Source organism: Liolophura sinensis, chromosome 1 (assembly GCF_032854445.1).
Source record: "Liolophura sinensis isolate JHLJ2023 chromosome 1, CUHK_Ljap_v2, whole genome shotgun sequence".
NCBI classification, from domain to species: domain Eukaryota; kingdom Metazoa; phylum Mollusca; class Polyplacophora; order Chitonida; family Chitonidae; genus Liolophura; species Liolophura sinensis.
The window spans coordinates 85,324,859-85,338,690 of NC_088295.1; the positions used below are offsets into that span (position 1 = coordinate 85,324,859).

General features: G+C 40.2%; 1 protein-coding gene across 1 annotated transcript; it reads right to left on the reverse strand.

Annotated features, from left to right (window-relative positions):
- Positions 1-541: 541 nt before the first annotated feature.
- On the reverse strand, positions 542-4,510 carry LOC135464923 (protein LEG1 homolog). Its single transcript, XM_064742500.1, has 3 exons — positions 3,749-4,510; positions 1,797-1,923; positions 542-1,086 (listed from the first exon to the last, which is right to left on the reverse strand). Exons 1-3 carry the CDS (start codon positions 4,508-4,510, stop codon positions 911-913), a joined length of 1,065 nt encoding a protein of 354 aa, XP_064598570.1. The 3' UTR covers positions 542-910.
- Positions 4,511-13,832: the final 9,322 nt, after the last annotated feature.

Genomic DNA, 13,832 nt, shown 5'->3' on the forward strand with positions numbered 1-13,832 from the left:
ACCAACTGAGCTGACGGGGCTGCAGATGCCATAATGATGATGTCTTTTTTATACGTGCAAAACTTTGTCGTGATTTTACGGTCATCTGTTTAGATTATCTTTCCGACATAAATTACATGTCAAAGTACAGGAAATCCTCTGATTAGCTGATGACCGCAGGCTTGATACAGGAATGACTCAGTTGTGATAAAGGTACAACACGAAAGCATTCGTGCACGCACATCGTTTAGTTGCTGTCAGTGGATATCAGATGTACGCCTATCAGTTAGCAGAAACATTGAAATCCCCTTTGTACCTCATGTCGGCACAACCTAAGCACACATTAGATAAACAATGTCAATTTTCATCTAGACATGACAGTGACATTTTGAAAAAAAAGAAAACCACTTTCTCCATGATGGTCTTGGATTACACCACATGTTCGACATGTCAGTATAAATGTAAACGGCCACAATCCAAGATTATCGCCGTGTCATATCTAATCTGTATGGTGAGACACTGAGAGGATCTACAATACCAGGTAAAAGATAGACTTCTGTTCTTGTGTATAACGGTTACAATCGGCAGGGTTGTGCCAGGGTAAATAGATAACATATAACATCTAGATGGTCACATTACCCTATTTTAGATCTTATCCATGTAAATCAGCGGGTCAGTTGATGCATCTACACTATCAATGTTCATGGTGTGAACACGCCGTAAAATATGAACGCCTGTGTTAACTACAAAGTGAATTCCCGAATATTTGAGGCAGGATGAAATTGCTTTACATGCAGGCAAACAATTAAACTGCTAATATATCTTTCTTTTCTCCGGTAAGAAATCTGAAGCAAACCATTTATTTACTTATTTATTTATCTACTTATAAGTTTTTACCTTCAGCAAAAAGGAGTGTGAACTAGATACTCCTTTATTGCATTTCTAATACCAGATTAGCAACTTGATTTCCAGAGGTATTTGAACAGTTTGAGAAGATCCATGAAGGCGGAGAGCGGATTCGGTATGATATTCTCCAGAAGGTGACGTCCGATTCTACGCGCCTCGGGGTACACATCGTTTTCTGCCAGACACGCAGCAGCCAGCCTTCTGTAATAAATAACGAAGCTGTAAATAATAAAACATCCCCTCAGTCATTTAAGAACACTTGGAGGACGTGTGTATTATTTGAAGGTGGATGTTGATATCCTACACAAACGTGGAATTCCTGGACAATCCCTAACAGATCACTTTTGCGTAACTGAAAAACATTTAGCCATGGTTTTCCACAGATTTAAAGGGCTGTATAAAGCAATGGTTGGACAATACTACTATGCGGACATTGTTCTATATTGCTATTTTGTTGCCACTTAAAATATATTAGGGCTTTCGAAAGAAATGAAATCTTGTTTTGCCAATGCTTACTACCATTTTTGCTTGAAATAGTTCGTCCCTATCGAGGCGAATGCCTTCATAGATTTTTATGTATTATGCATTTTGAATGATGACGCTTAGCAGTTTGTGTATTTAATGGCAAAAATCTGATGTGACGTCTCTGGCCCCAATATGCTTAAAAAACACTACCATAGAATCCAACGTTTCAAATGCATCTAGCCATTTTGAAGAAATTCTAAAAAAAAAAAAATAAATCTATCTGTTTTCATGGAGAGTGTTTAATGCGTTTTCGTCTGTATACGTCTATATGTTAGTGTTTTCGTTACTTTTAACAGGGTTTGTTAGGGATGAACTAGTAGGCAGCCAACGGCTACACACCTTCACATTAAAACCATGAATGGTAAATGCAATTATAAATTACTTACCAGTGTAATAATTTAATTTATCAAACACTTGGAAGACAATGAGCGCTTTGTTTTGGTCGGATGTCAGCCCAGGAGCTTTCGGTGGTTTGTCGGAATCCCACAACAACCTCTGTGGCAGGTACTTAATCTGTCAACAACAACAACGGAAAATCTAAGTTTCAGGGGCACTGATTAACGACAATAGGTCCTGATAAAATAGGTAGGGGGATAGTTAAAAGTAAATATGAGAGTCCAGATGTTATCGGTCAGTCGAAAAATGAAGACTTCCTACTTACAAATTAATGTGATACTTCCCAGACGCATTCGGAAGTAATACTGGTGATTAATATTCCGACATTTTTGTCAATCCAAAAAACATGCGTAAAGTTGAAGACTTTTCACAACCTGCGAGTCATGCTCGCAGAATCCTGGGCCGAGATTTCTGAGGAACTTGAATATCACCGGTCTCAAACATAATATACAAGTCAAACAAAAATTGTGATATATTTACAAGATTTATTTAAACTTGTAGACAGCTGCAAAGAAACAATGCCCAAGAGACATTTTAATGATTAAGGTACGTGCACGCACATGGTTTTAGTAGCTGTCAGTGGATATTAGTAGTACGCCTATCAGTTAGCAGAAACAGTGAAATACCTCTTGTAGTTCTTGGCACTTCACACGTTAGGAAAATAATGTTATGTTGTCATTTAAACATGACAGTGATATTTTGAGAGAAAAAAGGAATTTCGATGCGGGTCTTCACATCACATTTACATGTACGACATCGTTAATTTCAGTATATGTAAACGGATACAAATCAAGATTATTTGGTGTTATATCTAAGTTACCGGTATGTATATATGGTGTATTGTTGTGTTATATCTGAGCTATACATATTGTGAGATAATGACAGGATATGAGATACCTGAAAAAGGTCAACTCTAGCTTATATAACCGTTACCATCGATAAAGTTGTGCAAGGCTAAAATAGACAACATATAACAACTAGATAGTCATATCAGCCTATTTTAGATCTTATGTATACTGTTAATGTACATAGTTCTGAGTCGCCGTAAACACTCCGTGAACTCTCCATGACGTTGTCAAATGTCAACGCCTGTGTTTAATACGGAGAGAATTCCCGATCATGTCCAACAGTATATTTCAGGCAGGATGAAATTGTCTGACATGCAGGCAAACAAATAAAATGGTCATATCTTTCTTTTAACCTGTAAGAAATGTAAAGCAGACCATCTATTTACTTATTTATTTACTTATCTATTTATTTCATTGCGGTTTTACACCGTACCCAAGAATATTTAATTTATACCACGGCGATGAATTCACTTCTCCATATCTAGAATTGTTTCCAAGGAACCTGAAATACATACTAAAGATGCCCAGAAAAACGTTTGACCAAAAAACAATTCAGGTATGTGAAAATGATTTTGCATATGTCGAAATCAATTGAAGAGATATTAAATAAGCGTTTATTTGACATACCTTGACTTTTCTTTGTAATAGCTTTCCTATACATACGTCAGGAAATGAGTGATCCCTAAAATATCCCTAAGATATTACCCCAACGTTATCTAAAGCTTTGGTAACGACATCGGCAATTACTATTTTCAGTCACTCATGAGTATACATGTACTTCTACTTTTGCACAAGGAGAGATACATGCATGTAATTGCAATTACAGGGCAATCCCTGATGTACCACTTTTACGGATATTTTGACGGAATTACCTTTCGATTTACACTGAGAATAACTTCAGATATCGGGAAAAGATTTTGAACTTTCTGTAGTGGTTCCCATATGATCCAAGGTCGGTTACTGTCTTGGAAATCGGAAAATGTTTTTAGAAATGTTTTCAGTATAGCAGAAAAAGTAAATCATAGATGGGCTAAAATGGCTTTCTTTTTAAATATACCACTTGACCATTTGGTGCACATCATCAGAATAGTTACCTGGTTTATCACCGTATTTTTGTTGTCGGTCGAAAAGTGTGTTGTTGCTATAAAATGAACTAAGTTAGCCCAGTTAGTGCCAAAGGAATTCTCCACATCAGACATCCAGGATTCTTTCCCCTTGAATAGCGGTAAAGCGGTTTCGATAGACTCAACATGGGCCCTCCACATGGCTGTTAGGTACTTGTCCTTTAGTGCAGATGTACTGAGATCTCTTCTCAAGCTCTCATTTTTCAGTAGAGTAAAGAACTCAGACCATCGAGTAACAAGACGAGGCTGGATGTTATTGCAACTGTTAAAGTCGTTGCAGTACAGATGAGCATCGTGACCTGGGGACATTATACGGATTGAAGACGGTGGTACCTGGAAATACTGAGCGTGGATCATTCCTAGAAAAGGTACAATGGACAGGTAATAGTTCATACTGGCCCACCAGCTATTGTAGGATATGCACTGATCGCCAGTTGAGAAGCCACACGAGGTCATGTTTGACAGATCCCTGGTTCTCTCACTAGAGAACTGCCAGCCAAACTGTAACGGCAATCCCCATAAAATGTTCCCACTGTTATCAGAGCCAAAAGACTCCATGGAAAATGCCGTCTGTTCGATCATGATTTTGTAGGCTCCCAAGCGATGTAAGTATAACCAGGGGTTGATCACGTACGTATCCCTAGCCTTAAAGTTCTCTAGGCGGTTGGGTGCCTGATGCCAACCCGGTGGGTAGACCACGGAGCACCCAACACTGGCAAGAAGTGCCGCCATCAACATGTGGATGCGCAAAAACATGTCTGCCTCCAGTACTGTCTGTACAGCCCGTAACTGTTAACAAGTACGTGTAAACTAAGACATAGGTGGTCAAAAATCTGTTTATATTGCCACCTGAATCTTCACCGCCTTGACCTACTAGTATTTATAGTATTTGTGTCCACTTAAACGACTGTTCCTATTACCTCGGGTTAGGTTATACATTTAATTTGAATCAAGATCAGTTTTACGGACTTAGTATATGATTTTAGGTCAAGTTATATGTAGTGACATGTTAATCTAAAAAAAAAAAAACACAACCCTTATGGCCAAAATGGTACGTGGGTAGGTTAAAGACCTTGTAGCGAGAAGAATTTGTTTACAGATTCAGTATCAATACAGATAAGTATTAATATGCTGTAGTCATACGGTCTAGTGTTGATGCCATTAGATTTAAATGCTGTTATTCCAAGTCTTGATTATCAAAACGCTTGCATTGTCCTTGCTAACAGTGAGAAGGTGATAAGTCTAGAAAATATCGTCTGCGCATGGTGAGATGTTCAAGATGGCCTTTTAAATACCCATTTACTTTATAGTATCTGAATCCCAAGCATACTGAATGTCCCTGGGGTAAGAGGTGCCATTATCTACGGCTGTGATGAAACGATTGTCACCTTTCATTTGCCTGTCTGTTTAATTTCACACTCTGATGGCTTTGGCTATTTGCGAGTGGAGATAATTCCACAGGAGATAGCACGCTCTGTGACCATTTTATCCAGGCACGCACCTCTTAGCATTCTCCACACCAGTCCCGCATGGCCATCAGACACATTTATCCACATCACCTGTACCATGCTGTATGTCAGCTCAGCGTCAAGATCACCTGCAGCATTGTTCTATCACAGACCAAGCTTCCCCATACAATTAAGTCTCGCCATGAAACACAATACATACAGCATTAGTCAGTGATACGCCACATGGTACATGTTTTAACCTGTATATATAATCTGCAGATGGTACAAGCAAGTTTATCTTGTAGACAGCATCGGCATGTGTGAAATACCTATACCAGTTGTCATCTGTGCACAGAACTCTCCATGTCTGCAATATATTACAAAATATTACCTGCGGGTGGTCGTGGGTTTCTCCCGGGGTTTGCCCTGTTTCTTCACACCATCATACTGGCCGCCGTGGGATAAATGAAATATTCTTGAGTACGGTGTAAAACAACTAATAAATCAATAAATCTATAAATGAAACACTAGATATTGACATTTTAACTAGGGACAGAGTTTTATCCTAAGTATTTATGGCAATGTTATCATTATATGATTTTCTTCTCTTTTGTGTGGAGTAAAGCAGTTATAAGGAACAATTGTTGGATAATTTCACCACCAGAAAGTGTGTGATAGTAAAACAGACCACGTTGTGTGCGCATGGGCAAAGAGGTTTTGACCTCTCAGTAAAACTGGTCCCTTTGAATTCTTCAGAATGGTAAGTCTGTCAAACGAGTGGTACATTGGCAAACACAGGTATATAGTGCAGTGGACGGTACAATAAAAAGATTTTTGTCAGTTACTTAAAGGTTCAGAGAAGTGAGTTAATCAAGCTACATTCTACCATAAACATGTATACATGGAGCACAGGGAATGGTATGGTTAGGTGAGATAAATCAATGACATTCTGGAATATACACGTACATATATAGTACAGAAAGTTGTAAGGCGGTGAGTCAGATTAGCAACATAGTTCCACATAAAGTACAGAAAGGGGTGCGTAAGAGAGTCAGACCAGAGACGCACACAGTACAAAAAGCTAATGCAAAGTGTATCAAACACGCAGCATCCTAGATTGTTCAGGGCTATACAGACATACACAGAAAGGTAAGTCATACCAACGATCTGATTGTTCAGGGCTATACAGACATACACAGAAAGGTAAGTCATACCAACGATCTGATTGTTCAGGGCTATACAGACATACACAGAAAGGTAAGTCATACCAACGATCTGATTGTTCAGGGCTATACAGACATACACAGAAAGGTAAGTCATACCAGCGATCTGACTGTTCAGGGCTATACAGACATACACAGAAAGGTAAGTCTTACCAACGATCTGCTGGTCCATACAGGAGAAAAAGAGAAGGCCATGTATGTTAAACCACTGGCATCCTGGCATACTCAAGTATGGAGTGGAGAAGTGTGTCAGAGCAAAGGCACCCTGGCATATTCAAATATAGAGTGGAGAAAATGGTGGGGAAGTGAGTCAGATCAAAGGCACCCTGGCATATTCAAATATAGAGTGGAGAAAATGGTGGAGAAGTGAGTCAGATCAAAGGCACCCTGGCATATTCAAATATAGAGTGGAGAAAATGGTGGAGAAGTGAGTCAGATCAAAGGCACCCTGGCATATTCAAATATAGAGTAAAGAAAATGGTGTGGAGAAATGTGTCAAACCAGCGGCATCCTGGCATACTCAAGAATAGTGTAGAGAAGAAAATGGTGCGGAAAAGCGTGTCAGACCAAAGGAACCCTGTTATATACAGGTATCCACTAGAGAAAATAATGTGGGGAAATGTGTCAGGTCAAAGGCAGCCTGTTATATACAGGTTTGCACTAGATAAAATGGTGTGGGGGAAGTGTGTCAGACCAAAGGCAGTCTGGCATATACAGGCATGCACTAGAGAAAATAATGTGGTGAGGTGTGGCAGACCAAAGGCACTCTGTTATATACAGGTATGCACTAGATAAAATGGTGTGGGAAAGTGTGTCAGCCTAAAGCCAATCTGTTATATACAGGTATGCAGTGGAGAAAATGATGTGGCGAGGCGTGACAGACCAAAGGCATCCTGGCATGTACCAGTATACACTACGGAAAGATATTCATGTATAGCAGGCTTTCAAGATCTTATTGCATTGTATTGCCTATAAACCGAAAAAGTTTAAAAGATGCATGGGCCCATGATTGCTCACTGTCAAACATTATGCAAGATTTGTCTCCCTTGATACTGAAATCATCACCTAATTTGCATGAGAGATACACATAACAAGGGCTGTCGACACAATTACGACACCAGGCGAATGATTCTATCGGGAAAAACACCAGATGAAATAATATAGCATAAGCATGTGATATGGACATCAAGTGAAATCTGATATCAAGGCTGCACAATAATTCCACAGTGAACATGTTGTCGGGTCGATTATGATGCATACATGCGATGTCCTCCTTGCTAATTACACAGCCCCTTGACACTTCGTCAGGCAACTGATTATTTGTAAATCTGTCTAGGATATTATTCATGCCGTTGTCAGATGGAATTTCCTTGTTTGAAGGGACTGATGATGTGTTGGCTGTTTTTTATTTGCTAGATTCTACTTTTTATTTCTTGGTTGTCGTAAATGTTTACTTTTCAGCAAATTAGCGTTGTTTAATTCCCTCGGATGGTTTGTACCTAGTATGTTTGGCGTCATGTTTTGCATATGAAAGCTTCGTACACATTTTCAACATAACTTAATCCATTGGTTGTGACATACATTGCTGTTTTCGTTATAAATATTAATTATATAAATGATAAAGACCAAAGACATCCGCGAGAGACAAAGAGAGATCCAATGATGCGTGTCGCCTGTTTGCACCGAGAGAGTCTGGTTGTTACCAATGTATGACCACTGCTTCAGAGCATTTTCTCATGCATTTGCTTTAACGCGCACTTTGTTTTGCTTAATATTTACGTACTTAATTTTTACTGATCAAATCTTGACGGACATGGGTTTTCTGAAAGCTGCAGCTTCTACATTGAAAACATTTATGTTAAAACCATGAGTGACCAAGATACAAAAACACGATCGCGTACTCTCCTGGTTTTGAGTCATCAGATATACTGTACGTATACGTTTTGTATTGGAAGTAAAGAGTTGTAGTATGCGTTTGCTGGAAACAAGTTCGAGAATTTCGGGTTTCTCTGCGAGCATGTGGCGAATACATTCTCTTCCGAATTCATTTTAAATTAAGAATTTCCCCAGTCATAACACAGACTGTTCTGTCTGGTCCTGGGTGATTGTCTTTGTTCCAAGAAGCGTCTAGAAGCTGTCTGCTGTTGTCCATTGTCCAGTGACAACGTTAAATAACTATGGATTGAGTCATCCCGCGTCGCCGGGGACATTAGGGGGACATTTCTTCCCCTGAGTCAGGTCAGGCAATGCACAGGGCCTGCATACAGAGCAAGCAGAATGTGGCATGTCGCATACTCTGCACAAGTCGTAAAATACTGGTTTTAGCTCGACTGAATGCGAACATTTAACATTTATCACATGTAAACAGCAGCTAAATTTTTCTCTCCCAGCGTGCAAAAGACTGATATTTACACCTCCCCTTTATGGTTATGAAAATGATCCCAACAGTAGGGCTGTGGTTCAGAGCCTCTTGTGACGTCATCACTGGCAATAGTAGATAGCAGCACTACAGGCAGATGAACACCCGATTTATATTGTATATCCACAGCTGTATCTGGGTCGACTAAGGATGTAATATATTACAATTGGATCTGCAAACGAGCTAGAAATGGTGTCTTTATATACTAACTCGGTTTCGCTCTTTTGGGAATAGGTGGTTAACAAGCAATATTGGCTTTCGGCATGCCGTGGATTTCGCCAAGTTCCAGCTTTCCGGCTACGGCTTGCGCTTTGCAGGCTACCCTGGTATTGCCGTTCCGTTGGGAAAAATCAATCGGTGGTTGAGTTAGCCCAGTAACCAGAGGCGTTTTCTGTTTGTCAGTGCAGCATTCAGGTCAATCTACCCTGGACAGGACCATTCCGACTTTTAGGTACAGCCGCACCTCAACTCAGCCTCGATTCAGTCCGATACTTCGTTCTACAGTCAGTCTCCAAGGGGTTGACCATTAGCGCACCTTTAGGTCAAGATTCTCTCTTTAGGGACCGACCATCTTCTTAATTTACGTCCTGAAGTGTTCTTAAAACATATCCCATCGGACCTTGGATTGTACAGTCTATCCTTAGAGATTTGAGAAGCCAACCATGTGTCCTAGGGTTTGCATAAATTGTTGGCAACATTTTTCCCCCCACGACAGTATTTATCCCTGAACAGATAACAGTTCTTTGACACGTCGTTCGATATGCAGTTACATTTCAGAAAGCATTAAAACGAAAACATATCTTTCTAGAAACAAACACTTGTATGCATCACTTCTCCTCACACCATTCCTTTTTTGATCCTGTGCCTAGTTATTTCGATAACATTACACTGATATTTGTTTCTCCTTATAACAGTGACCTTAGAGGACTCCCAGCTGTAGAAAGTGGAAAATGGGGTTTGAAATGATTAACTTCTCAGATTCTGAAAATAAAAGGCTATTTTCACAATTTAGTTCATGTCGATTTAGTTCGTCAAACTGCTCGTGACCATAGTTAATCCATTAATGACGGAACATGAATGGCAAGGACTGGTGAAGATATGTGCTATGTTTAGTGATTAACATTTCATATAACATCCGGGTACCATGGTGGACAATAGGATAGTTCCATGAGAAAATTACACACAACCGCAAAGGTCCAAGGCATAGTGGCCAGCGCGGAGTACCTGGTTTCGTAAACACGAAGTGTTTGGAGTATAGGGTAACCCTATCCAGGGTTATGGTTTAAGTTTTAAGTTCAATAAACTTTGTTACTGTCAAAACTGTCCATTTAAATAACGTGATTATAGGAAAACAAATGTTGTTGTTCTCGTGCGTACAAACAGTAAATTTAAACGAATACCGAGAGCGATCTACATGACCGGCTTAAGGATTCGCTATCTTAGCGTCGTTACAGATCCACTTATAACAGTTGACAGACCGAATTCTGAAATCGTAACAGTTGATTGCTCCAGTCACCGAATTCAGGATCAGCGGTAAAAACAACGTTGAAACAAAACTCATGTGATAATATTTTTTGATTTATTTGATTGGTGCTTTAGGCTGTACTCAAGAATATTTCACATGAGCTTACGACGGCGGTCAGCATTATGGTGGGAGGAAATCGGGCAGAGCCCGGGGGAAACCCACGACCATCTGCAGGCTACTAGAAGACATTCCAACGTACGGCCGGAGAGGAAGCCAGCACGAGCAGACGCTGTGCTAGCGCGCAAACCAACTCAGCCACGGAGGCCCCCATATGATAATATTATTGAAAAGAGTAAAAGAAGCGTGAAAATTGTCTTCTGCGTTGTGTAAAAGCATTCAGTAGTTTTCAGTCAGTCGTGTCAGGAACTGATATGTAATCGAATGGGGTACCCTTTTCCGCTCAATAGCGTCTCGGGTCCAAGTTGTATTAACCATTGCTCCCTTGAAATGCATGAGTCATACGTTACGAGTTTGCCACATAATGTCATCTACAACAGTTGACTACACAGTTCGAACAACTGTAGACGGGATACTCTGTGGGTCACTATACAAACCACAATATAGTGTGATGTCGCTGATACTCGGTGGGTCACTATACAAACCACCATAGAGTGTGATGTCACTGATACTCTGTGGGTCACTATACAAACCACCATAGAGTGTGATGTCACTGATACTCTGTGGGTCACTATACAAACCACCATAGAGTGTGATGTCACTGATACTCTGTGGGTCACTATACAAACCACCATAGAGCGTGATGTCACTGATACTCTGTGGGTCACTATACAAAACCACCATGGAGTGTGATGTCGCTAATACTCTGTGGGTCACTATACAAATTTTTTTTTTTTGATTGGTGTTTTACGCCGTACTCAAGAATATTTCACTTATACGACGGCGGCCAGCATTATGGTGGGCGGAAACCGGGTAGAGCCCGGGGGAAACCCACGACCATCCGCAGGTTGTTGACAGACCTTCTCACATACGGCCGGAGAGGAAGCCAGCATGAGCTGGACTTGAACTCACAGCGACCGCATTGGTGAGAGACTCCTGGGTCATTACGCTGCGCTAGCGCGCTAACCAACTGAGCCACGGAGGCCCCGGGTCACTATACAAACCACCATAGAGCATCATTGTCGAAAGGTGGTTGAGGAAACTAGCAATAACCGCTACAGTGTTTATAAATGTGCCGACATTTCTGGTGAGAATTTCTTATTTATTACTTACTATTTCACTCACTTGAAAATAAATCTTCTTCCATGATAATGGGCATAACTCTAGCTAAACGGTCGCCACGCTATCATATGCTGCCGAGGTGACGTAAAAAGCCATAAGCACTGATTCTAGTGATTATCAAGGTAAATAATCCTTCCTCAGGTTTGTCATTCAAACACGGAGTGAGCCGCCGAGTTCCTTAATGAGGAAGCTCTAATTATATTGGGAATATACAGATTGCTCTTTTTGCCCCATTCTGCAATTTTCCCCTTCACTGTCTTGTTCAGTTCTCTTTTATGCTTCTATCTTGGCAAACCCTCTGGCTTCTTAGAAAATGTAAGTTAGGAATTACCCGACCGTGAAGGATGTTTAATCTGCTCAGTACAACGCCTGTGTGGTGAGCTTTTGAGCTACTTTATATCCCTCACTTTCATTTAATCTGCCTCGCGCTGGATAACGACCGCACGTGGTTGTCTGCGTCCACTTATCGTTGCAGAATTCAGTACACATGCAAAATGAACATGTGGGGAACGGGCTGTTCAGTGAACCGTGCACTGCCGATAATTGGCCGCAGGGTGCATATGTCACTTAAATTTGGCATCTCGGTCAATAACGTTATCATTAATGGAGGAAGTTCTTATTTCTTGACTGATTTCAATCAATGCTGGTGTCACTTTAGTCGGTTTCCGAAAGCACTATTGTTATAGTGCTGTCAACGAGGGGTCAGTAAGCTGGGCCTGCATATGGAATGGATTTGACTATGTAGTTCCTGTACCTGCTGCTAGCCCCTGCATATAGCCGGCTCCAGCACAAGCATTGCATCTGTATAAGTTTTGTCTACTGTTTTCGAGCACTTCTCTTGGAATAGCATAAGGGAATAATGTAAACCAATAGGCGCGTGTTTTAAAACGATTCCCGAAAGGCAAATGAATTATGTACTTTGATTACTGTTTTCCAGGTTTTATAAATTATTCACACATTCGCATCTGTTGTGACAGTTTACAATCCAACCCCACAACCATCACAGATATGACTAAATGTCTTATAATATGTCAAAATGTTGGACAAGGACATGACATCTTGGCAAGAGGATGCTTTCGTTGACAATGTATTTATTAACCTGTCCTGTCGATTTCTCCATCCATAAACCTGATCTGTGTCGTTTTCAAATGACATAATTAAAAAAAAACAGGCGTAAAAGATCATTTCATATAAATAAATGAATGATATGGAACATAAAAATGACATTTTACTGGTATAAGTTCGCATGCTCTAGATTATACAGTGAGATCAATATGGATGAAAATCACATAACCGGCTGCAATGCGATTTGTTGTATGCTTTTATTTTATTTCTTTTTTATTTATAGTTACGGAGAGAACTGAAATGGTAATGCGCATGCTTCAAAGCTGGGAAAGATTGTAGAATGTAATACGCCTATACGTGTTTGTGAATGTATGGGAGTGGAGGGGTCGAGGGGGAGGGGGCTAGCGGTTGATTACGGGCTTTTCACAATAGCATAGATTACCAAAAACAAAATAACAGCATCGTTTATTTATTTATTTATTTATTTGTCGTGGGTTTAAGCCATACTCTAGAATATTTCACTTAAAAACTGGGCAAAACTGGGCAGAGCCCGGGGAAATCCACGATCATCCGCAAGGTGGTTGGCAGGCCTTAACACGGAGAGGAAGGTAACATCATGGAATGTGGTGTGTTTTTAACTGGCGATATTTGACAATGAACAATGAACGAGAGGCCTCCCACGAAAAGTTATCTCTTCTTCAACATCCAGATGCGTGTTCTCATCTTTCTTACGTTATGTAAATATTCTTGTCTGTCTCTACTAACAGTAGTATCGTGTTAGTAAATATTCTTGTCTGTCCCCCCTAACTTTACCACGTTAGCAGATATTCTTGTCTGTATCCACTAGCTTTATCATGTTAGGTAAATATTCCTATCTGTATGAACTAAATTCATCATGTTAGGTCAATATTCTTGTCTGTTTAAACTAATTTTATCATGTTAGGTCAATATTCTTGTCTGTATCCACTAGCTTCATCATGTTAGGTCAATATTCTTGTCTGTATTCGCTAGCTTCATCATGTTAGGTCAATATTCTTGTCTGTATTCACTAGCTTCATCATGTTAGGTCAATATTCTTGTCTGTATCCACTAGCTTCATCATGTTAGGTCAATATGTTTGTCTGTATCCACTAGC